The 24,057-nt window shown below is 42.8% G+C and overlaps 1 protein-coding gene across 9 annotated transcripts in view; it reads right to left on the bottom strand.

Annotated features, from left to right (window-relative positions):
* Positions 1 to 2,805: 2,805 nt before the first annotated feature.
* LOC109876200 (ubiquitin carboxyl-terminal hydrolase 37) overlaps positions 2,806 to 24,057 on the bottom strand; it is a 40,039-nt gene continuing 18,787 nt past the window's right edge. Inside the window, exons 3-22 of one of the 9 annotated variants that reach the window (XM_031826757.1) lie at positions 17,570 to 17,692; positions 16,951 to 17,112; positions 16,478 to 16,609; positions 15,745 to 15,877; positions 15,505 to 15,641; positions 15,263 to 15,362; positions 15,053 to 15,132; positions 14,601 to 14,851; positions 14,344 to 14,390; positions 14,081 to 14,159; positions 13,202 to 13,337; positions 12,497 to 13,119; positions 11,112 to 11,252; positions 10,585 to 10,734; positions 7,951 to 10,454; positions 7,431 to 7,509; positions 6,552 to 6,687; positions 5,847 to 6,469; positions 3,935 to 4,084; positions 2,806 to 3,804 (exon numbers count right to left, since the gene is read on the bottom strand). In XM_031826757.1, coding sequence (XP_031682617.1) covers positions 13,104 to 13,119; positions 13,202 to 13,337; positions 14,081 to 14,159; positions 14,344 to 14,390; positions 14,601 to 14,851; positions 15,053 to 15,132; positions 15,263 to 15,362; positions 15,505 to 15,641; positions 15,745 to 15,877; positions 16,478 to 16,609; positions 16,951 to 17,112; positions 17,570 to 17,692 — 1,396 coding nt within the window. In that variant the 3' untranslated portion in view covers positions 2,806 to 3,804; positions 3,935 to 4,084; positions 5,847 to 6,469; ... (4 more) ...; positions 11,112 to 11,252; positions 12,497 to 13,103. Of the gene's footprint in view, positions 3,805 to 3,934; positions 4,085 to 5,846; positions 6,470 to 6,551; positions 6,688 to 7,430; positions 7,510 to 7,950; positions 10,455 to 10,584; positions 10,735 to 11,111; positions 11,253 to 12,496; positions 13,120 to 13,201; positions 13,338 to 14,080; positions 14,160 to 14,343; positions 14,391 to 14,600; positions 14,852 to 15,052; positions 15,363 to 15,504; positions 15,642 to 15,744; positions 15,878 to 16,477; positions 16,610 to 16,950; positions 17,113 to 17,569; positions 17,923 to 24,057 lie in introns of those variants that run through there. The other 8 variants (XM_031826745.1, XM_031826753.1, XM_031826748.1 and 5 more) reach the window with 8 other exon arrangements.

The following is a 24,057-nucleotide window of genomic DNA, read 5'->3' as shown; positions in this document are numbered from 1 at the left end:
AATAAACTCAATTATTGGATCAGCTAAGTTTGCTAATGTTGCTCAACATTTCTCCGGCTAACTAACGGAGTATTCGATCCAGCTACAGTACCATATAGCAATATACAATACTAACAATACTTGTTTCACCACACTTTCTCCCTCACCTCAAACTTTCCAAATGCCAGTTGTTTTTCGGTTACAGCTCATGAGGTACGCTTCTTCACCTTATCACCCCGGTCTCCGTGATCTCACCTACCTCTTCGTTATCGTTCAGCGGACGCGCTGCTGTAACTGGCGAACTGCCTTTGCACCCTACTGCTCTCTTTCTGCAACTAGAAAATAGCCCTTATGCCCTTATATCGGACGTTCTAAACACACTTCATACCGGTGTCAGTCTAGTTGTTATCGACGATATAACATTACTACCACTGTGTCGCAGTTTTTTACTAGTTGTCTTCAGGACTTGCCTTAAATTAATATTCATCATGTACATCGAATTGTTAAATCAGCCTCCTTGACTCCAGCTAGCAATAATTAAAAGGGGTTCAAGATGTATATAGGAAGCTACTTAAGTATGTAGGTGAATAACTTTACCATGTCAGTGACAGATATAACGTTAGCTAGCGACAACCATATTAGCTAGCTAATTTAACTATTAACTGTAGCTAGCTAGATAGTTACTTCGTAAAATGATACAACGTTGACAGAATCTACCTGAGAACGTGTGTATTTTCGTTAGCTTGGTTAAGTTATGCTTGCTAGCCATATTTGCTAGCTAAAAATAATTGTTATTCATGTCTTCTAAACATTATCTAACGAAGATACATTGACGGGAGATTACCGTGAGGGCTGCCCGTCACAGGTCCATGGGGAAGAGTGAAAAGCCGCACAGCATGAGAGTAGGGAAAGGTTATAGATGGCTACTAGGGACCTTTGTTAAACATCTCCTGTGGGACACTGTCATCATGGTCAAAATGTGTTGGAGACAGTGTCAACGTTTAATCTTATCAATAGATAGATATTAATGATGGGTCCCAATCCCAATTTAGAATTGCCCACAGGTTATTTGGTAAAGATCTGTTGATGCAGTGTTTGGTAATTGTGTTACTGAGACACAATGTATTCCTGTATAGTTAAATGAGCCCCTAGTTAAGAAGACCAGACACTTCTGTTTATTGTTATTTATGGGCCGCATCATTCTTGTTTCTCACTTCAGTCTTTCATCACACTTATCTTCACAGATGGTGTTAAAGCACTCCGTACCAGGGATCGTGGTCCAACGCCACTGCTCCTGTGTTGCAGGAAGTGCTGTGTGCAATCATCTGGTGGCCCTTCTTTACCAGACAGCGCACTACTCTCAACTAAACATTCCTGCTGCACCACCAGTTCACAGCTGCACAGACACCAAGAACACTTGTGAGTCTATCAATATCCATAAAAAATGCACCTGAAAAGTATTCAGCCTATGTAACAGTAAATCCTTGTTAATTATTGTGTGAAGCCAGGTCCGGTTGATGGGATAGAGTTCCGTAAACCTACTAACTGGTGTGCTGATGGAATAAGGTTTGTCAGAGGTTCCTAGAATGGAAACATTTCGAAAACATTTTCTTGTGATTTTTTTAAATCTATAAATCTGTATATTTTAATCCATTTTATTTCAACTTTTGGGCTTGTGCTGTTTCTGGAAAAGTCTGTGTCTGCTATGAGTCTGTGTCATAGTAATCTCTCCAACCTGATGTTAAGGTTTTTAAATATTTTGCAGAAGTTGGCTCTACAAAGCACTCAATGGACATATGCCTGACATGGATCTTCTCCGCATCTCAGAAACGTATGCCAATTTTCTCCACTTACTGCCCCTCTTGTGACAACAATGGAAATGTCAGCTGATGTGCCCCTGGTTGAGTCCGCCTTTGGGCCAGTGCAAGCTGGCAATGTGCTGTCCTATCAACTTCCACAGCCAAAGACCCGTGAAATTGTGAAAATTGCCGATGCCCCTTCTCCACTAATACTTCCGTTAGATGGCAACAGGCTTCAGTCTTCCCAGTGTGCTTACGTCCTTAGCCACCAGGGGCAGTTCCAGGTCAAGGCATTAGAGACAACCTACGAGATGTCACACAAAGTTGAGGTTGTTTACAAGGGAGCAGAGCAGCAGCCCGGAATGGCATCAGCTCAGGAAAATGAGAATAACATCGTCTCGTTTCCGAGAGGTTTGCCATGTCCGGGGAGAGACCTCAGCGGACCGCCTAGCTGAGCGGATGTTCAAGGGATCTGGTGTGCAGACCGTGGAGATGAAGAGGGGGCTAGCCATGGAGCCAGTGGCTGTACAGGAGTACTGCACACTGAAGAATGTTAACTTCTTTCCATGTGGCTTCGTAGTGCACCCAGATGCTCCGTGGTTAGGATCCTCTCCAGATGGCATCATATTTGATCCCAGTGTGAGACCACACTTTGCACTCTTAGAGGTCAAATGCCCAAATGTACAAAGTTATGTTGACTGCCTTTACCTGAGGATACAGAATGGAGAGCTGAAGTTGAAGAGATTTCATGCTTACTACTGGCAGGTGCAAGGTCAAATTCTTCTCACAGGTTGTAGCTGGTGTGACTTTGTCATCTGTGCACAGGAGGACATCCTAGTTGAAAGGATATATAAAGATCTACAGGTTTCAAAAAATATAAGAGAGAAGGTTGAACACTTTTATTTTTACCACTACTTGCAGAAGTGTGTCTCGCACCTGAATGGATCCCCTGCATGGGTGCCGAGTTTAGTGGTTTCATGAAAAATAAGTATTGATGTTCTTGTGAAGAAAACTGCAGTATAATATATTTGTTTAAAATAATGTATTTCAGTAAATGTTCAACAGTTCAGTAAATCAATTACACATCTCTAACATTGTATACAGTCTTGCATTCTGGCTATTCTGTGTTTACTTGATTTCTTTCCCCCACCCCTAAACTCATTGCCTAATTAAAGCCAATACAAGCTCCACACAAACTGATATTCACTACAACACAAATGATTGATACATGTCGTAGATAAACAAATTATTATTTTGCTACTACCAAATAAACACATGTACATTTACACTGGCTTGGCCCATGCTCTGACCAAAGGTCTGTTTTGATAGTTGACCAACAGGCAAACAATTGGTTGATGCTGCCTGAGATGGTCAGGGGGATGACTGTGTCAAACAGCTTGTGCTCCTTTACTCTGCAGATCATTCTTTCAACATGTACTCTCAGCCTGGCAATGGATTGGGTCTCCCTAACCTCATGCGCTGGCATCTGTGTGCGTCTTGACAGAAATGCTGGCCGGTAGACCTTGCACGGAACAATGTCATCTACGAGAAAGCCCTTATCCACCATAATGGCCATGTCAGGGGAGAGTAAGGAAATAATTCCAGACTGCTTGGAGATCTCCTTGTCACTCACAGATCCAGCACACAACGATGACATAAAAGTGACAGCTCCATGTGGTGACATTCCCAACATGCCCTTAAAGGTACAGTGTGACTTGTAGGAAGAAAACACCTCACTCTGCAGTAGGAGTGAAGATGGTGTCTGGCAGCGGAGTTCAGTGCAGTCGATCACTATCTGGGTGTCTGGATAGTCCTTGAACTCGGGTGGCAGGTGGGCTTTGATGGTTTCCCTGGGGATCCATATCCGTGCTGATCCAAGCAGACAGTAGAGGAAGTTGGCCCAAGAGATGATAATCCGTCTCACTGTCGATTGGTGGATGCTGAACCAATGGGCCAAATCCTTCTGCTTCAGACCCAGCGACAGATGAGTCATTAACAAGAAGAACTCGTCGATTGATGGCAGTGTCTGAACGTAAAGAAAAATGTTTTAGTACAATATAGTCCTTATATTCGGTCCATAACAAAAAGTAAATCATGTTTTGAAATTACAGTAAGATCAAATAATATTCTAAGTATTTAATGAAGTTGTCCCTTACCGGTTTTCTTCGAGTAACACTTGTTTCAGATGGATTGGTGCTTGTGACTTATAAACTTGGTCTCTGCTGCCCGCTCAGTCAAGTGCCAGAAGGCCATCAGGTGGGTGTAGATTGCAAATCTATCGACCTGGGAGCATTTTTGGGGGTTAACTGAAATATAATGTAAACACAATATACAGTTGAAGTCGGAAGTTTACATACACTTAGGTTGGAGTCATTGAAACTCGTTTTTCAACCACTCCACAAATGTCATGTTAACAAACTATAGTTTTGGCAAGTCGGTTAGGACATCTACTTTGTGCATGACACAATACATTTTTCCAACAATTGTTTACAGACAGATTATTTCACTTATAACTCACTGTATCACAATGGGTCAGAAGTTTACATACACTTAGTTGACTGTGCCTTTAAACAGCTTGATAAAATCCAAAAAATTATTCCATGGCTTTAGAAGCTTCTGATAGGCTAATTGACATCATTTGAGTCAATTGGAGGTGTATCTGTGGAAATATTTCAAGGCCTACCTTCAAACTCAGTGCCTCTTTGCTTGACTTCATGGGAAAATCTAAAGAAATCAGCCAAGATCTCAGAAGAAAAATTAGACCTCCATAAGTCTGGTTCATCCTTGGGAGCAATTTCCAAATGCCTGGAGGTACCACGTTCATCTGTACAAACAATAGTACGCAAATATAAACACCATGGGACCACGCAGCCGTCATACCGCTCAGGAAGGAAACGCGTTCTGTGAACGTACTTTGGTGTGAAAAGTGTAAATCAATCCCAGAACAACATTAAAGGACCTTGTGAAGATGCTGGAGGAAACAGTTACAAAAGTATCTATACACACAGTAAACCGAGTCCTATATCGACATAACCTGAAAGGCCGCTCAGCAAGGAAGATGCCACTGCTCCAAAACCGCCATAAAAAAGCCAGACTACAGTTTGCAACGCACATGGGGACAAAGATCGTACTTTTTGGAGAAATGTCCTCTAGTCTGATGAATCAAAAATAGAACTGTTTGGCCATAATGACCATCGTTATGTTTGGAGGAAAAAGAGGGAGGCTTGCAAGCCAAAGAACACCATCCCAACCGTGAAGCACGGGGGTGGCAGCATCATGTTGTGTGAGTGCTTTGATGCAGGAGGGACTGGTGCACTTCACAAAATAGATGGCATCGTGAGGAAAGGAAAATTATGTGGATATATTGAAGCAACATCTCAAGACATCAGTCAAGAAGTTAAAGCTTCGTTGCAAATGGGTCTTGATGACCCCAAGCACACTGCCAAAGTTGTGGCAAAATGGCTTAACGACAACAACGTCAAGGTATTGGAGTGGCAATCACAAAGCCCTGACCTTAATCCTATAGAACATTTGTGGGCAGAACAGAAAAAGTGTGTGCAAGCTAGGAGGCCAACAAAACTGACTCAGTTACACCAGCTCTGTCAGCAGAAACGGGCCAAATTTCACCCAACATTTTGTGGAAGGCTACCCGAAACGTTTGACCCAAGTTAAACCATTTAAAGGCAATGCAACCAAATACTAATTGAGTGTATGTAAACTTCTGACCCACTGAAAATGTGATGAAAGAAATAAAAGCTTAAATAAATAATTCTCTCTCCTATTATTCTGACATTTGACATTCTTAAAATAAATGATGATCCTAACTGACCTAAGACTGGGAATTTTTACTAGGATTAAATGTCAGGAATTGTGAAAAACTGAGTTTAAATGTATTTGGCTAAGGTGTATGTAAACTTCCGACTTCAACTGTGCATTCAATGTGCCTACTAGTTTTAAATAACAATGAACACGTTCTTAAAAGTAAGATGGACGTTGGGATAATAATAATAGTAATTCATAGTAAATAAAACAATAGTAATGCTGGATAACAATAAATCGTTACTGTACCTTGTGTAAAAACGCATATCCTCATGAGAACCAGAAAATCGCACCAAAGCCGTGTTGGGCGGTCAGTTACTGCAGCTTGGCTCGAAGCTCCTCAATTTCTCTTACGTGCTCATGATTTGCCATTAGGGCCGTGTCCAGGGCTGCGGGTTCAGGGGCTGCACAGTAATCATGTGTCTGGACCTGATCAGAGGTGGCACAGTCCCATAGGCAGCGCACCTTGTTCTTCATCCTCCTCAGTCGGAGCAGGAGGTTTCAGTCTTCTTTCCGAAACACCAGGTCTCTTTTCATTGTGCCAGTTCCATGAGAAGTACTGTAGGAACAAAACCTCTTTTTAAGACACCCCCACCCCCCTTGTTGAGGCTGGGCAGGGAGTGTTGAAGCTGGGCCTGGTGCTGCCCCTGTTGAGGAAGGTCTAAGGATGTTGAGGCTGGGCCTGGGACTACCCCTGTTGAAGCTGGGCTGAGGGTATTTAGTCTAGGTCTGGTACAACCCTTGTTGAGACTGGGCTGAGCCTTTTGAGGCTGAGCTTGGTGTGTGGAGGCTGGTCCAGGTGCTGCCTCTGTTGAGGCTGGTGCTGGTGGCCCTGTTAAGCCATGTGTGCTGGGGCCTAATGCTCTCCTGCCCTGAAGGGTGAAAGGAACCACTTACTGTACATAAAGTACACATATATAGCAAAAGAATATAGATGAAAAGAGTAAGCAGTACCTGAACATATAGAAGAGCAGGTAAGCACTCCGGGCTCTGGTCCTCAGCACAGTGGCTTCATTGGACATTGACACTTGGCTGTCGTTACAGCAGAACCAGTTTCCACTGGCATTCAAGATGTCACTAATGTAGTGCCCTGTGGAACAAAGAAGACAGACTCGAGGTCAAGGGTCAGGCTCTTGTGGGTAATGGAGTGTGTTATAACAGTTACGAAACAGTTCATTTGGAAGGTATTTTATCTGTTACAGGTGTCAAGTTTGGAAATCAGAGATAAACACATACACGTGGCATGCCTCTCCATTCCTTTGAATTAAATTGCGCAAACTCTGAACATATAGCAGTGCTTGTCGGGATGGCACTTTGCTCTGCAAGCCTGCAGCCTTGCTCGCTTGGTCTAAGAGGCTATCGGAGGGTCTAATTATCCCCTACACCAGGGTTCCCCAACTGGCGTGTGATGAATTTGGCCCACGGGTGATTTGGCCCCCCCATGTTTTCTGAGTAAAAAATTGTCATTGTTAAGACTGCAAAAGCACCAGCGAATCAGTTCCAAGTGATTTTCATTTTTGAAATCTGTTCCAAACTACTCCCACACACAATAAAGAGACATACGTGATTGTACACAAATGTAAGCAAGGTTTGAAATTAGTCAAATATGATATCTGTTTGGGCTTCTTACGGTCAATTTGCAGTCTACAAATTATTATTATCCCCGGCCTTCAACCCTCGATCATTTTCACTCACTCAGCTTTGGGATACTTGTTAAATGGCAGAGGCGTGAATGCGCAAATTGAAAGTCGAGGAGAAGGGAGTGATTTGGGATTCAGCCTATGCCATATGTACTGTGCATCTGCATGTGTGTGTTTTAAGGTATTTACTTACCGGAGTTTGCGGAGCCTCCCAAATGAGAGACTACGCCAGTCAGCTGGTAGTAGCCATTCACTGACTTCACTGGCTGCTTCTTCAGTAAGAAAACACATGTGATCATTAGATTCTCATTTCCCCTACAGTCCACCACACTGTCTACAGTTCACAACACTACTCGTCTACTACAGGAGGTCTACTAGATCATGTACTCCTCATAACTATCTCAGTGAGCTGTCATAACTTATATTTCACTGGTTTCACTCTCTAGCTCTCCTCACCACTGAGGCTGTCCACAGCACTTCCCCTGGTTCCTGGTCATTTGAATCTGAGGGGTCAAATATACATATAAAGATCTGTGAAAACGTGGTCGCTTGTCTGAATTGCTCTGGTCTAAAACAGCTTCCGTACATCACTAACGATGTCTGAGAAACATTTTAATTTGCAGCTTCTAGCTTCTCTGTCTGCAGGACCGTTTTGGGAGTGGGTGGATTGTGTGGTGTTGGAACAAGAATAGTGTTGTGATGCCATGACCTACCTGAACAGCAGAGGGCGCCATCTTTGGCCTCTCCAGGTGGGTTGGAGACTTGGCTGGCGAGGGTCTGGGGGATGGACACCTGGATATTGGGGGTCTGGTTGGTGAGGGCCTGTGGGCTGGCACTGTGCAGGGGTGGCACCGTGTCCCCACAGAAGGTGGAGAGCCTCAGCTCCGAAGGAAACAAAAGAGGAGCCTCCAGCTTCTCCAACCCCCCAGGTCCTCCAAACCTCTTCAGATGCAGAACCAGCACACTGCCCAGAGACAGAGAAGAACAGACAGACAATGAAACCAGTCAACAAATAACAGATGAGTGAAATTTGTTTGGTGGTGCTCATCCCTAAGTCCTACAACCTGCTCAGGAAGGTAATTACTCCTAAATGCTCAGGACACAATGACCACTCATTTAATTAAATACTGCCAGTTCTATGAGAGGTTATAAAGGGGCAACTCACAGAGGTATGGACTCAATGGACATATGCCTGACATGGATCTTCTCCGCATCTCAGAAACGTATGCCAATTTTCTCCACTTACTGCCCCTCTTGTGACAACAATGGAAATGTCAGCTGATGTGCCCCTGGTTGAGTCCGCCTTTGGGCCAGTGCAAGCTGGCAATGTGCTGTCCTATCAACTTCCACAGCCAAAGACCCGTGAAATTGTGAAAATTGCCGATGCCCCTTCTCCACTAATACTTCCGTTAGATGGCAACAGGCTTCAGTCTTCCCAGTGTGCTTACGTCCTTAGCCACCAGGGGCAGTTCCAGGTCAAGGCATTAGAGACAACCTACGAGATGTCACACAAAGTTGAGGTTGTTTACAAGGGAGCAGAGCAGCAGCCCGGAATGGCATCAGCTCAGGAAAATGAGAATAACATCGTCTCGTTTCCGAGAGGTTTGCCATGTCCGGGGAGAGACCTCAGCGGACCGCCTAGCTGAGCGGATGTTCAAGGGATCTGGTGTGCAGACCGTGGAGATGAAGAGGGGGCTAGCCATGGAGCCAGTGGCTGTACAGGAGTACTGCACACTGAAGAATGTTAACTTCTTTCCATGTGGCTTCGTAGTGCACCCAGATGCTCCGTGGTTAGGATCCTCTCCAGATGGCATCATATTTGATCCCAGTGTGAGACCACACTTTGCACTCTTAGAGGTCAAATGCCCAAATGTACAAAGTTATGTTGACTGCCTTTACCTGAGGATACAGAATGGAGAGCTGAAGTTGAAGAGATTTCATGCTTACTACTGGCAGGTGCAAGGTCAAATTCTTCTCACAGGTTGTAGCTGGTGTGACTTTGTCATCTGTGCACAGGAGGACATCCTAGTTGAAAGGATATATAAAGATCTACAGGTTTCAAAAAATATAAGAGAGAAGGTTGAACACTTTTATTTTTACCACTACTTGCAGAAGTGTGTCTCGCACCTGAATGGATCCCCTGCATGGGTGCCGAGTTTAGTGGTTTCATGAAAAATAAGTATTGATGTTCTTGTGAAGAAAACTGCAGTATAATATATTTGTTTAAAATAATGTATTTCAGTAAATGTTCAACAGTTCAGTAAATCAATTACACATCTCTAACATTGTATACAGTCTTGCATTCTGGCTATTCTGTGTTTACTTGATTTCTTTCCCCCACCCCTAAACTCATTGCCTAATTAAAGCCAATACAAGCTCCACACAAACTGATATTCACTACAACACAAATGATTGATACATGTCGTAGATAAACAAATTATTATTTTGCTACTACCAAATAAACACATGTACATTTACACTGGCTTGGCCCATGCTCTGACCAAAGGTCTGTTTTGATAGTTGACCAACAGGCAAACAATTGGTTGATGCTGCCTGAGATGGTCAGGGGGATGACTGTGTCAAACAGCTTGTGCTCCTTTACTCTGCAGATCATTCTTTCAACATGTACTCTCAGCCTGGCAATGGATTGGGTCTCCCTAACCTCATGCGCTGGCATCTGTGTGCGTCTTGACAGAAATGCTGGCCGGTAGACCTTGCACGGAACAATGTCATCTACGAGAAAGCCCTTATCCACCATAATGGCCATGTCAGGGGAGAGTAAGGAAATAATTCCAGACTGCTTGGAGATCTCCTTGTCACTCACAGATCCAGCACACAACGATGACATAAAAGTGACAGCTCCATGTGGTGACATTCCCAACATGCCCTTAAAGGTACAGTGTGACTTGTAGGAAGAAAACACCTCACTCTGCAGTAGGAGTGAAGATGGTGTCTGGCAGCGGAGTTCAGTGCAGTCGATCACTATCTGGGTGTCTGGATAGTCCTTGAACTCGGGTGGCAGGTGGGCTTTGATGGTTTCCCTGGGGATCCATATCCGTGCTGATCCAAGCAGACAGTAGAGGAAGTTGGCCCAAGAGATGATAATCCGTCTCACTGTCGATTGGTGGATGCTGAACCAATGGGCCAAATCCTTCTGCTTCAGACCCAGCGACAGATGAGTCATTAACAAGAAGAACTCGTCGATTGATGGCAGTGTCTGAACGTAAAGAAAAATGTTTTAGTACAATATAGTCCTTATATTCGGTCCATAACAAAAAGTAAATCATGTTTTGAAATTACAGTAAGATCAAATAATATTCTAAGTATTTAATGAAGTTGTCCCTTACCGGTTTTCTTCGAGTAACACTTGTTTCAGATGGATTGGTGCTTGTGACTTATAAACTTGGTCTCTGCTGCCCGCTCAGTCAAGTGCCAGAAGGCCATCAGGTGGGTGTAGATTGCAAATCTATCGACCTGGGAGCATTTTTGGGGGTTAACTGAAATATAATGTAAACACAATATACAGTTGAAGTCGGAAGTTTACATACACTTAGGTTGGAGTCATTGAAACTCGTTTTTCAACCACTCCACAAATGTCATGTTAACAAACTATAGTTTTGGCAAGTCGGTTAGGACATCTACTTTGTGCATGACACAATACATTTTTCCAACAATTGTTTACAGACAGATTATTTCACTTATAACTCACTGTATCACAATGGGTCAGAAGTTTACATACACTTAGTTGACTGTGCCTTTAAACAGCTTGATAAAATCCAAAAAATTATTCCATGGCTTTAGAAGCTTCTGATAGGCTAATTGACATCATTTGAGTCAATTGGAGGTGTATCTGTGGAAATATTTCAAGGCCTACCTTCAAACTCAGTGCCTCTTTGCTTGACTTCATGGGAAAATCTAAAGAAATCAGCCAAGATCTCAGAAGAAAAATTAGACCTCCATAAGTCTGGTTCATCCTTGGGAGCAATTTCCAAATGCCTGGAGGTACCACGTTCATCTGTACAAACAATAGTACGCAAATATAAACACCATGGGACCACGCAGCCGTCATACCGCTCAGGAAGGAAACGCGTTCTGTGAACGTACTTTGGTGTGAAAAGTGTAAATCAATCCCAGAACAACATTAAAGGACCTTGTGAAGATGCTGGAGGAAACAGTTACAAAAGTATCTATACACACAGTAAACCGAGTCCTATATCGACATAACCTGAAAGGCCGCTCAGCAAGGAAGATGCCACTGCTCCAAAACCGCCATAAAAAAGCCAGACTACAGTTTGCAACGCACATGGGGACAAAGATCGTACTTTTTGGAGAAATGTCCTCTAGTCTGATGAATCAAAAATAGAACTGTTTGGCCATAATGACCATCGTTATGTTTGGAGGAAAAAGAGGGAGGCTTGCAAGCCAAAGAACACCATCCCAACCGTGAAGCACGGGGGTGGCAGCATCATGTTGTGTGAGTGCTTTGATGCAGGAGGGACTGGTGCACTTCACAAAATAGATGGCATCGTGAGGAAAGGAAAATTATGTGGATATATTGAAGCAACATCTCAAGACATCAGTCAAGAAGTTAAAGCTTCGTTGCAAATGGGTCTTGATGACCCCAAGCACACTGCCAAAGTTGTGGCAAAATGGCTTAACGACAACAACGTCAAGGTATTGGAGTGGCAATCACAAAGCCCTGACCTTAATCCTATAGAACATTTGTGGGCAGAACAGAAAAAGTGTGTGCAAGCTAGGAGGCCAACAAAACTGACTCAGTTACACCAGCTCTGTCAGCAGAAACGGGCCAAATTTCACCCAACATTTTGTGGAAGGCTACCCGAAACGTTTGACCCAAGTTAAACCATTTAAAGGCAATGCAACCAAATACTAATTGAGTGTATGTAAACTTCTGACCCACTGAAAATGTGATGAAAGAAATAAAAGCTTAAATAAATAATTCTCTCTCCTATTATTCTGACATTTGACATTCTTAAAATAAATGATGATCCTAACTGACCTAAGACTGGGAATTTTTACTAGGATTAAATGTCAGGAATTGTGAAAAACTGAGTTTAAATGTATTTGGCTAAGGTGTATGTAAACTTCCGACTTCAACTGTGCATTCAATGTGCCTACTAGTTTTAAATAACAATGAACACGTTCTTAAAAGTAAGATGGACGTTGGGATAATAATAATAGTAATTCATAGTAAATAAAACAATAGTAATGCTGGATAACAATAAATCGTTACTGTACCTTGTGTAAAAACGCATATCCTCATGAGAACCAGAAAATCGCACCAAAGCCGTGTTGGGCGGTCAGTTACTGCAGCTTGGCTCGAAGCTCCTCAATTTCTCTTACGTGCTCATGATTTGCCATTAGGGCCGTGTCCAGGGCTGCGGGTTCAGGGGCTGCACAGTAATCATGTGTCTGGACCTGATCAGAGGTGGCACAGTCCCATAGGCAGCGCACCTTGTTCTTCATCCTCCTCAGTCGGAGCAGGAGGTTTCAGTCTTCTTTCCGAAACACCAGGTCTCTTTTCATTGTGCCAGTTCCATGAGAAGTACTGTAGGAACAAAACCTCTTTTTAAGACACCCCCACCCCCCTTGTTGAGGCTGGGCAGGGAGTGTTGAAGCTGGGCCTGGTGCTGCCCCTGTTGAGGAAGGTCTAAGGATGTTGAGGCTGGGCCTGGGACTACCCCTGTTGAAGCTGGGCTGAGGGTATTTAGTCTAGGTCTGGTACAACCCTTGTTGAGACTGGGCTGAGCCTTTTGAGGCTGAGCTTGGTGTGTGGAGGCTGGTCCAGGTGCTGCCTCTGTTGAGGCTGGTGCTGGTGGCCCTGTTAAGCCATGTGTGCTGGGGCCTAATGCTCTCCTGCCCTGAAGGGTGAAAGGAACCACTTACTGTACATAAAGTACACATATATAGCAAAAGAATATAGATGAAAAGAGTAAGCAGTACCTGAACATATAGAAGAGCAGGTAAGCACTCCGGGCTCTGGTCCTCAGCACAGTGGCTTCATTGGACATTGACACTTGGCTGTCGTTACAGCAGAACCAGTTTCCACTGGCATTCAAGATGTCACTAATGTAGTGCCCTGTGGAACAAAGAAGACAGACTCGAGGTCAAGGGTCAGGCTCTTGTGGGTAATGGAGTGTGTTATAACAGTTACGAAACAGTTCATTTGGAAGGTATTTTATCTGTTACAGGTGTCAAGTTTGGAAATCAGAGATAAACACATACACGTGGCATGCCTCTCCATTCCTTTGAATTAAATTGCGCAAACTCTGAACATATAGCAGTGCTTGTCGGGATGGCACTTTGCTCTGCAAGCCTGCAGCCTTGCTCGCTTGGTCTAAGAGGCTATCGGAGGGTCTAATTATCCCCTACACCAGGGTTCCCCAACTGGCGTGTGATGAATTTGGCCCACGGGTGATTTGGCCCCCCCATGTTTTCTGAGTAAAAAATTGTCATTGTTAAGACTGCAAAAGCACCAGCGAATCAGTTCCAAGTGATTTTCATTTTTGAAATCTGTTCCAAACTACTCCCACACACAATAAAGAGACATACGTGATTGTACACAAATGTAAGCAAGGTTTGAAATTAGTCAAATATGATATCTGTTTGGGCTTCTTACGGTCAATTTGCAGTCTACAAATTATTATTATCCCCGGCCTTCAACCCTCGATCATTTTCACTCACTCAGCTTTGGGATACTTGTTAAATGGCAGAGGCGTGAATGCGCAAATTGAAAGTCGAGGAGAAGGGAGTGATTTGGGATTCAGCCTATGCCATATGTACTGTGCATCTGCATGTGTGTGTTTTAAGGTATTTACTTACCGGAGTTTGCGGAGCCTCCCAAATGAGAGACTACGCCAGTCAGCTGGTAGTAGCCATTCACTGACTTCACTGGCTGCTTCTTCAGTAAGAAAACACATGTGATCATTAGATTCTCATTTCCCCTACAGTCCACCACACTGTCTACAGTTCACAACACTACTCGTCTACTACAGGAGGTCTACTAGATCATGTACTCCTCATAACTATCTCAGTGAGCTGTCATAACTTATATTTCACTGGTTTCACTCTCTAGCTCTCCTCACCACTGAGGCTGTCCACAGCACTTCCCCTGGTTCCTGGTCATTTGAATCTGAGGGGTCAAATATACATATAAAGATCTGTGAAAACGTGGTCGCTTGTCTGAATTGCTCTGGTCTAAAACAGCTTCCGTACATCACTAACGATGTCTGAGAAACATTTTAATTTGCAGCTTCTAGCTTCTCTGTCTGCAGGACCGTTTTGGGAGTGGGTGGATTGTGTGGTGTTGGAACAAGAATAGTGTTGTGATGCCATGACCTACCTGAACAGCAGAGGGCGCCATCTTTGGCCTCTCCAGGTGGGTTGGAGACTTGGCTGGCGAGGGTCTGGGGGATGGACACCTGGATATTGGGGGTCTGGTTGGTGAGGGCCTGTGGGCTGGCACTGTGCAGGGGTGGCACCGTGTCCCCACAGAAGGTGGAGAGCCTCAGCTCCGAAGGAAACAAAAGAGGAGCCTCCAGCTTCTCCAACCCCCCAGGTCCTCCAAACCTCTTCAGATGCAGAACCAGCACACTGCCCAGAGACAGAGAAGAACAGACAGACAATGAAACCAGTCAACAAATAACAGATGAGTGAAATTTGTTTGGTGGTGCTCATCCCTAAGTCCTACAACCTGCTCAGGAAGGTAATTACTCCTAAATGCTCAGGACACAATGACCACTCATTTAATTAAATACTGCCAGTTCTATGAGAGGTTATAAAGGGGCAACTCACAGAGGTAGTGTGTGGAACTGCTCCACCTTTGAGGCATGGAGGCCCTTGCAGCCCTCACATGTGAATTCAACCTTTTCTCCCTGGGTTAGAAACAAAAGCATTACAAAATGAGTGATACCACTACAATAATAAGATACCGTATTCTGAGGCAGTGGGCAGCTTGCCCTGGGTGTTAGTCTCTACACCCAGGGCTAAACCCTACGTGCTGACTTTGAAAGTGAGTGCTAGGCTGCTTAGCAAGGTGCGCTCAGAGCTGAAGTCCAATGAGAGGTGATTGTAGTCCTCTCTGGTGGACGACTCGCGCCCACAGCTTCAGAAGCAGGACAAAGAGAAGAAAAATGCATCGGGTTTCTGTTTCAGGTCTCTACAATGTTATGCCATGTGTTTTGTAATATCATTTGTAGAATGATCATGTTACCAGTAGATACATTACAACCAATGGGAGCTCTTACCTGGTACATGTGCGCACTGAGACAAGCTGGAACTCCAGCTGGGAAACAGGGCAGGTATAGTTCACCCCGAGTGTCTTCAGTATCATGCCCTCCTCCTTCAGCTGGCACAGCATATTCACAAGTAACTCGTGTGCGTCCTTTGATGAGAAAGAAAAATACCTTGATAAAATCTAATTATTGAGAGAAAATGAACCCTTGCAAAAAGAGTGCATGTTCAGAAGAGAGTAGTGCCTCAGTTACCTGTTGCGTGTCCCCCAGATACTTCAAATCATATCCCGACAAGGAGTACTTGACCTTCCACATGAGGTCTGCTTTTGAGGCCTGGTTTGCGCCACTGTCAGGTAGACCCGAACGGTGCACATCAGACAGACACCTGTAGACAGAGAGTAAATTAGCAGCTGACTGGATGGTGTCAACCTACTGGCTTACGGCTGAAGAGGCAGATGAGTATATCCAAATATTTTTTATCTTGCGGCACCCCATCATTAGAAATGATTAATTCGATTCAATATAATTTCACCTTTGAGGACTGACAATGAAGCAAAACAACAAAAATGTGTTGTTTATTCTCCTAAGATATTTGGTTTGGATACTGCTCTCATTTCCAGAGCATTTTAAAAGCTACCAAATGTCCCTTACTAATGTGGAATGTTCAGTCAATGACCTGTATGGGTAATAGTCATTCTACAGTTTCCAAATTGGCCTACAAATATCTACATCATAATCATTGTGTCATTGTTGTTCCTCTGAGTTATGAAGATTCCCGAAAACAAAACAAAAAAGGAAATAAATAAATAAATGCCACGGAATATGAAGTGGTTACGGTTAGGGAAAGGGTTAGCAAAAATGCTTTCCTAACCTGCTACGAAAATCACTTTCTATAGAAGTGGCATGAAGAGTGTGTCCCTCCTTGAATTTATGAACACAAATAATGGGTGGGTGGGGGTGTGTCTACTTTTGTGCCTTCCCTTACCTGAGCAGGTTGGAGAAGGGGGAGGAGCTCCAGAGTTGTTCCTGGCGTAGGATTTCCTTTGAGAAGGAAGGCAGGACCAGGAGGCACTGCAGGGTGGAGTTTAGGAAGCAAGTGTTGCCAATGTTAGGCAACCTGTGAAGAAGAACCAGCCATCAGTACACACATAGAGATACAATAACCTAGAAACATTGAGTGGCCTATGTCATAAACCTTCATAACTCTAGAAAGTGCTGACAATGGCAGCCATCTTGGTCAGGGATAAGTTCAGTCACTCTATGAGTATAAGAAGTGGATGTCCTTTAGACCAAGATTACCATAATTCATGGGTTTATAAATATCTAATAAAACGGACATGCTTGATAGTAAGCCCCATCCCCATAGTATATCAGACATTGATCTCTAAACAATAAAGAGCTTATTTTCAATGCATCTGCATTGTGTTGTGGTTGCATTTGCGGTGTGTTTTGGTTTACCCAAGAAGTTCCATGTTGACCAGGGCCCCCCGTTCTCCTCTGGCCCCCTGGGTCTCCTCTGACCTTCTGGTGGCTGAGCTGGCCCTGGGAAGAGTCTGGCTTCTGGCACCTGAGCCTGACCTCTGGGGCCTTGGGCTAGAGTGGTCCTGAAGAGACAGAGGTCTGAAGGAAGGAGAGAAACAGGTGTAAAGCTTCCAAAGCAGAGACAGTATCACTCTACACAGTATCTCTCTTAAATACTATACTGTACTATAAACACAGTCTGAGTAGTTATGCATGTATTGATGTCCATATAAATGCAGTGTACTAAGTAGACCAGGGCAATAGGTTAGTACTCTATTTATCCACTAGATGTGATTAGAAGAGCCTAAAACTGCAGTTTGAGGAAAATAACTTTCTGGGACTGTGTTATCAAGCGTCGCAGAGTAGGAGTTTGATCTAGGATCAGTATTTCCTTTTAGATCATAATAAATCAGATTATTATGGACAGAGAGGACCTGATCCTAGATTAGCTCTCATACTCTTGATTAACACTGGCCCTGGTCTTGTAGCTCTAAAGCCAACTCTTCAAGGGGACTCTAGGATGGCACTGTACTTATTTTATTTTTGTTTGAATTACCTGACTGTTGCGCCCTCTTGGCTGGTGTCTCCATGACTGTCCAGAGTGTTGGTAGGAGAGGGAGAACTAGGGCGGGACACCACTGGAGAGGATTTCACTGGGGAAGGGTGTTTGGCAGGTGACCTGGGGAGAGAGGGCTGTTTAACAGGAGAGCAAGGCTGAGAGGAACAGTTAACAGGAGAGGGAGGTGGATAGAGGGAGGAGAGTTGGTCAGAGGGTGAGGGGTCAGAGGTGGCGGACAAATTCCGTTCAGAACGGTCAGTTGGAATTGGAGAGGGGGATGAAGTGCTACTCTCCTTCTTATTTCTTGTCTTCTGCTCCACATCAATTGAATTGGCTTTCTGCCGTTTTTTCTGTTGACAAGAATATGTGTTAGTGCTAAATAATTTCCCCCCGATCCCTAGCCAATGTAGAAAAAAATATGTGTGTGGGGGGGTCATATAGGAACAGGTAGGCCTAAATTAGAGGAACTTAGCTATCTATCCTCAACCTCAAATAACAAAGTATAGACAAGTTACATTGAGTGACATTTGCAAAAGCTGAACTTCATATACATTTCATGTACACTTTTTATGTATTCGTCAATCAGAATCTACTTTTACTTCATTCTTCCCACTAGGTCTAAGAGAAAAATACTACTCCAGAATTGAAGTAGTTGTTAATTGATTAAATGACCTGATTTCATACCTTTTTGCACCAGCAGAAACAAGCCATGTCGATAACCAATTAAGACTGATACATTTCCACATTACATCATTTTTCTAATTGGCTTTAAGACCATTGTGATGTCATCGGTCATGTATGACACCACAGTCTGGCAACCCAATCTATAATTGTTTAAAATATAGAGTTCAATTATCAAATATACTTGATTGAAAGTAAAGTTCTGCAGTACACATACAATATTGTAGATATGCTCCATTGTTTTCTTGTTCCTTTTTTTACATACAGTTTTTATATATTGTTTATTTGAACATGCCACCACAATAAATGCATTTTAAGTGCCTTCATCTTCCTTGTTTTTTGATAGCTTCCATGTGGTTTGTGGGTTGGTCATCGGTTTATTGAAATGCTAAATGCTTTTTCTCATATTCCCCAGCAGATGGACAAGGGTTGGTCAAAAGAATGTGAACAGGTTTAGCCTAAACCTCAAATAACAATCCAGATTGGTTAGGGACAGTTTTCCGTATTCAATCTTTTGTGTGCACAATCAAATGTGCGTCAACAAAGTATCGACTTAGGGGTGTGAATACTTACAGTATGTAAATTGAATATTGAATTTAATTTTCAATACATTTGCAAACATTTCAAAAAATATGTTTTAACTTTGTCGTTATGGGGTATTTTGTATAATTAGGTGAGAGAAAAAATATATTTACTCAATTCTAAATGCAGGCTGTAACACAACAAAATGTGGAAAAAGTCTAGGGGTGTGAATACTTTCTAAAGGCACTGTATGTGAAGATGAATCCACTAATTAAGTCACTCTGGTTAGGAGCGTCTGCTAAATGACTCAAATGTAAACATAATAGAAATTAATTGTAAATAATGTATTGTGTCACTTTGGAGTCACTTATTGTAAATAAGAATAGAATACCATGATTAAAGATAGTCATGAATGAATCGTGAATAACGATGAGTGAGAAAGTTTGAGGTATAAATATCATACCCCCCCAAAAATGCTAACCTCCCCGATGTAAGAATATTTTAAGATAATACACAACACAGAGGACTAGAGGTCAATAGGGAATTAACGATCAATGGAAATAGTTGTTTTTCAGTTCAACATCTGTTTAGAATCTGTGTAGGAATTTCAGTCCTGTACTCATAGCTACATGTGTCAAGTTGTCATTGGTCCAAATCGTCTATACATTGAGCCTGAAACAGTATACTTGTTATTTGCAGGAATGCAATCTGGTGAGGGTCCAAAAAGGTGACACTTTCGTTTTGTTGCACTGAAACATGCAAAAGAAATCCCTGCTAGTGTCACGCCCTGACCTTAGAGATCCTTATTATTCTCTACGTTTGGTTAGGTCAGGGTGTGACTCGGGTGGGGAAGTCTATGTTTTCTGTTTCTTTGTTTTTGGCTGGTTCCCAATCAGAGGCAGCTGTCTATCGTTGTCTCTGATTGGGGATCATACTTAGGCAGCCCTTTTTCCCACCATTAGGTTGTGGGATCTTGTTTTCTGTTTAGTTTCTGTAGCCTGACAGAACTGTGCGCTTTTTTTGACTTTGTTATTTTGTTTGGTGTCATCAATAAAGATACAATGTATACCTACCACGCTGCGCCTTGGTTTCCTTCAACAAACGAGAGCCGTTGCAGCTAGGGAGAAGTGGAGGTTTTAACTAATTAAACAACAAAGAATATGATCTACATGATCATTCTCTGTGTGTTAAATAAAAACTGTTTAATGTGAAACTACAGTAACTAAAGCTAAAAAAATATATAAAGAAAGCAGTCCAATGTTATTTGTTACCTTGACTTTACTGCAAATGACACTCAAGTCTCAAGAAAAAAAACAATACACTAATATTACAGTTAGCCATGACAGCCTTTATAATGCAACACTTATGAGCACACACATCTAAATATTGCACTTGGGAAAAAAACATCTTAAAAACCCTTGGATGCAATGCTGGTCAAAATTACCCTTCCTAATTAATGTTCTTTTTTTGCTGTATTAACCCCCCCCCCCAAAAAAAAATGGCATCATCTAATATTCCAGGAAATACTTAAATAATGTGTCTTTAATGTTCTAACATCCTAGTTTTGTTTTTTTATTTCTTATTTTTTCAGTAAAAAGAGTTTTTGCATCACTACCCCTTATGTATTTCCCAAGGAATTCACTGCATTGCGTCGTCAAATTGACCTTTCTTTTTGCTACAAAAATAAAATCCAAGTAATTAATATAATATTTATTAAATAATAATCACAGTTTTCATTTCTCCTTCTTAACTAATTCAGTAATAGGAGTTTCATTAGGAGGCTCATAAGAATGTTGCCAGATATACAACCAAAATGGTTTTACAGATGCCAATCTGAGGTATCCAATTCAGATGACACAGACTACAGTTGAAGTCGGAAGCTTACATACAACTTAGGCAAATACATTTAAACTCAGTTTTTCACAATTCCTGACATTTAATCCTAGTAAAAATTCCCTGTCTTAGGTCAGTTAGGATCACCACTTTATTATAAGAATGTGAAATGTCAGAATAATAGAGAATGATTTATTTAAGGTTTCATCACATTCCCAGTGGGTCAGAAGTTTACATACACTCAATTAGTATTTGGCAGCATTGCCTTTAAATTGTTTAACTTGGGTCAAACGTTTTGGGTAGCCTTCCACAAGCTTCCCACAATAAGTTGGCTGAATTTTGGACCATTCCTCCTTACAGAGCTGATGTAACTGAGTCAGGTTTGTAGGCCTCCTTGCTCGCACATGCTTTTTCAGTTCTGTCCACAAATTTGGAATTGGAAGTATGCTTGGGGTCATTGTCCACTTGGAAGACCCATTTGCGGCCAAGCTTTAACTTCCTGACTGATGTCTTGAGATGTTGCTTCAATATATCCACATAATTGTCCTACCTCATGATGCCATCTATTTTGTGAAGTGCACCAGTCCCTCCTCGCAGCAAAACACCCCCACAACAGGATGCTGCCACCCCCGTGCTTCACGGTTGGGATGATGTTCTTCGGCTTGCAAGCCTCCCCCTTTTTCCTCCAAACATAACGATGGTCATTATGGCCAAACATTTCTATTTTTCTTTCATCAGACTAGAGGACATTTCTCCAAAAAGTATGATCTTTGTCCCTATGTGCAGTTGCAAACCGTAGTCTGGCTTTTTTATGGCGGTTTTGGAGCAGTGTCTTCTTCCTTGCTGAGCGTCCTTTCAGGTTATGTCAATATAGGACTCATTTTACTGTGGATATAGATACTTTTGTACATGTTTCCTCCAGCATCTTTACAAGGTATTTTGCTGTTGTTCTGGGATTGATTTGCACTTTTCGCACTAAAGTACGTTCATCTCTAGGAGACACCGCTTATCCTTCCTGAGCAGTATGACGTCTGCGTGGTCCCATGGTGTTAATACTTGCGTACTATTGTTTGTACAGATGAACGTGGTACCTTCGGGCATTTGGAAATTGCTCCAAAGGATGAACCAGACTTGTGGAGGTCTACAATTTTTTCTGAGGTCTTGGCTGATTTCTTTAGATTTTCCCATGATGTCAAGCAAAGAGGCACTGAATTTGGAGGTAGGCCTTGAAATCCATCCACAAGTACACCTCCAATTGACTCAAATGATGTCAATTAGCCTATCAGACGCTTCTAAAGCCATGACATCATTTTCGGGAATTTTCCAAGCTGTTTAAAGGCACAGTCAACTTAGTGTATGTAAACTTCTGACCCACTGGAATTGTGATACAGTGAATTAAGTGAAATAATCTGTCTGTAAACAATTGTTGAAACAATTACTTGTGTCATGTACAAAGTAGATGTCCTAACTGACTTGCCAAAAATATAGTTTGTTAACAAGAAATTTGTGGAGTGGTTGAAAAACAAGTTTTAATGACTCCAACCTAACATGCTGACCAGACCGGACACGTCTCCTGCGCGAGCACTGAGCGTCTGAGTTGCCAAGGGCTAAAATAGAACTCCTTTCTATTTCTGTTGCAGATCACGCTGAAAGTCCTGCCTCTCCCATCTCCTCATTGGTTTATAGAAGCAGGTACCCACGTGCCATCTCCTCATGGGTTATACCCACGTGGGTGAATGAAAGACGAACTGCAAGGTACAAACTCCAGTCCAGTTGGTGGCGGAATTCACCTTAAATTGGTTGCTAACCGCCATATCAAGTCTGGAAGTTCCGCCTCCCATTAATTCATTGGATCTCACAACAAACATACGTCCCCTACTTCCTGTAAACAAAAGCCAACTTGGGTGCTTGAAAGATGGAGGAGTGATTTTTCATCGAAGTAGAGAAGTACTCACTTTTAAATGACCAGTCTTCAAAATTCTACAAGGATCCAACTAATAAAGATGCGTTATGGAGAGAGATTGCAAAGACCATGCACATGTCAGGTAAAGTATAACAACCCAATGTTCATCCTTGGTATAAAACGAACTAGCTAGCGTTAGCTGAATGTAAATGCCATTTGTGCTTGTATGCTTTTTATAATACAGAAATGGTGGAATTGTACAATAGTTTTAAAGTGTAGAATGAATACACAAAACAAATGAAGATGTCAAAGTTGAACTTACTGTCCCATGTTGATAAACTACACACACACACACACACTCTCACACAGTGCATCTAAGTAGGCCTAGCTACAACCATTCTGTCCTGGAAGTCAATTCTGCCTTCCACAGAGGTTAAATATTTAGTAAACTTTTCTCTGACAGAAACTGCCTCCTGACCTGCTCTGTTGGCCTGGATGGCTATGCCTCTCATGCCTTGCCTCACACCTGCCCCACCCTGCTGTAGCCACATTTCCACATCGCAAGGCTTTGTGAGGAAGTTGTGGATGCACATTGCAACCACTAGGATATCAACCTTGCTTGGCAGTAGTTTTATTTTTTGGTAGAGGATCCTCCATCTGGCCGCAAGGATCCCGAATGCCTTCTCCACTGTCATTCTAGCTCGACAGAGACGATAGTTGAATATTTCTTTCTCACAGCTGATGTTATGCCCGGCATATGGCCTCATCAGGTAGGGCTTTAGTGGGAAGGCAGCGTCCCCCACCATTGTGTATGGTATCTTTCCTAAATCTTCACCCCCAAGCAGAAAGGCATCTTTGGGCACCTGCAGGGTTTTTGATGCCATTGCCCTTCCAAGTGGGGAGTTGGCATAGACTTCTCCGTCACTCTTTCTCCCAAAATCCCCCACTTGAATAGCTGTGAAGCGGTAATTGGCATCCACAAGGGCGAGTAACACCACAGAGAAGGTTCCCTTATAATTTAAAAAAAAAACGGCTCCCTAAGTTTGGTTGTTTGGTGATCATAATATGTTTTCCATCAACCGATCCCAAACAATTGGGAAAGTCCCATTTTTCATGAAACTCGTTGAGAAGTTTATCTCCAGGCTTCCTCAGTGGGTCGTGGCAGATGGATTGCCAGCATCTTCCTTTCTATGGCCTCACAGGTCCATAATGCACTGCGACACTGTCTCGAATCCAAGACGATAGGTGAAGGCCAGGCTGCAAATAGAGTCTCCAGATGCCAAATACCTTTTTTCAGCTCAAGAGGCAACCTCAGCCTTGAAAATGCTGATTCGCCTCAGCCACAACCTATGGAACCCGATGACGCTGAAGACGACATGGTGTCCCTGAGCCATGACCCTGTGCTTCAGATACCTGAACAACAGTCAAGACCAACCACTACAGGCACAGCTCAAGACTGTCAGCCAAGAAAAAGAAAACAGAAAGTCAACTATCAAGATGTGGATGAAGAGCTGCTTGCATTTGTCAGGAAGCCAATCCCTTCTGC

The sequence above is a fragment of the Oncorhynchus kisutch genome, linkage group LG1 (genome assembly GCF_002021735.2).
Source record: "Oncorhynchus kisutch isolate 150728-3 linkage group LG1, Okis_V2, whole genome shotgun sequence".
In the NCBI taxonomy this organism is placed as follows: domain Eukaryota; kingdom Metazoa; phylum Chordata; class Actinopteri; order Salmoniformes; family Salmonidae; genus Oncorhynchus; species Oncorhynchus kisutch.
This window is presented reverse-complemented; position numbering and strand designations above follow the sequence as displayed.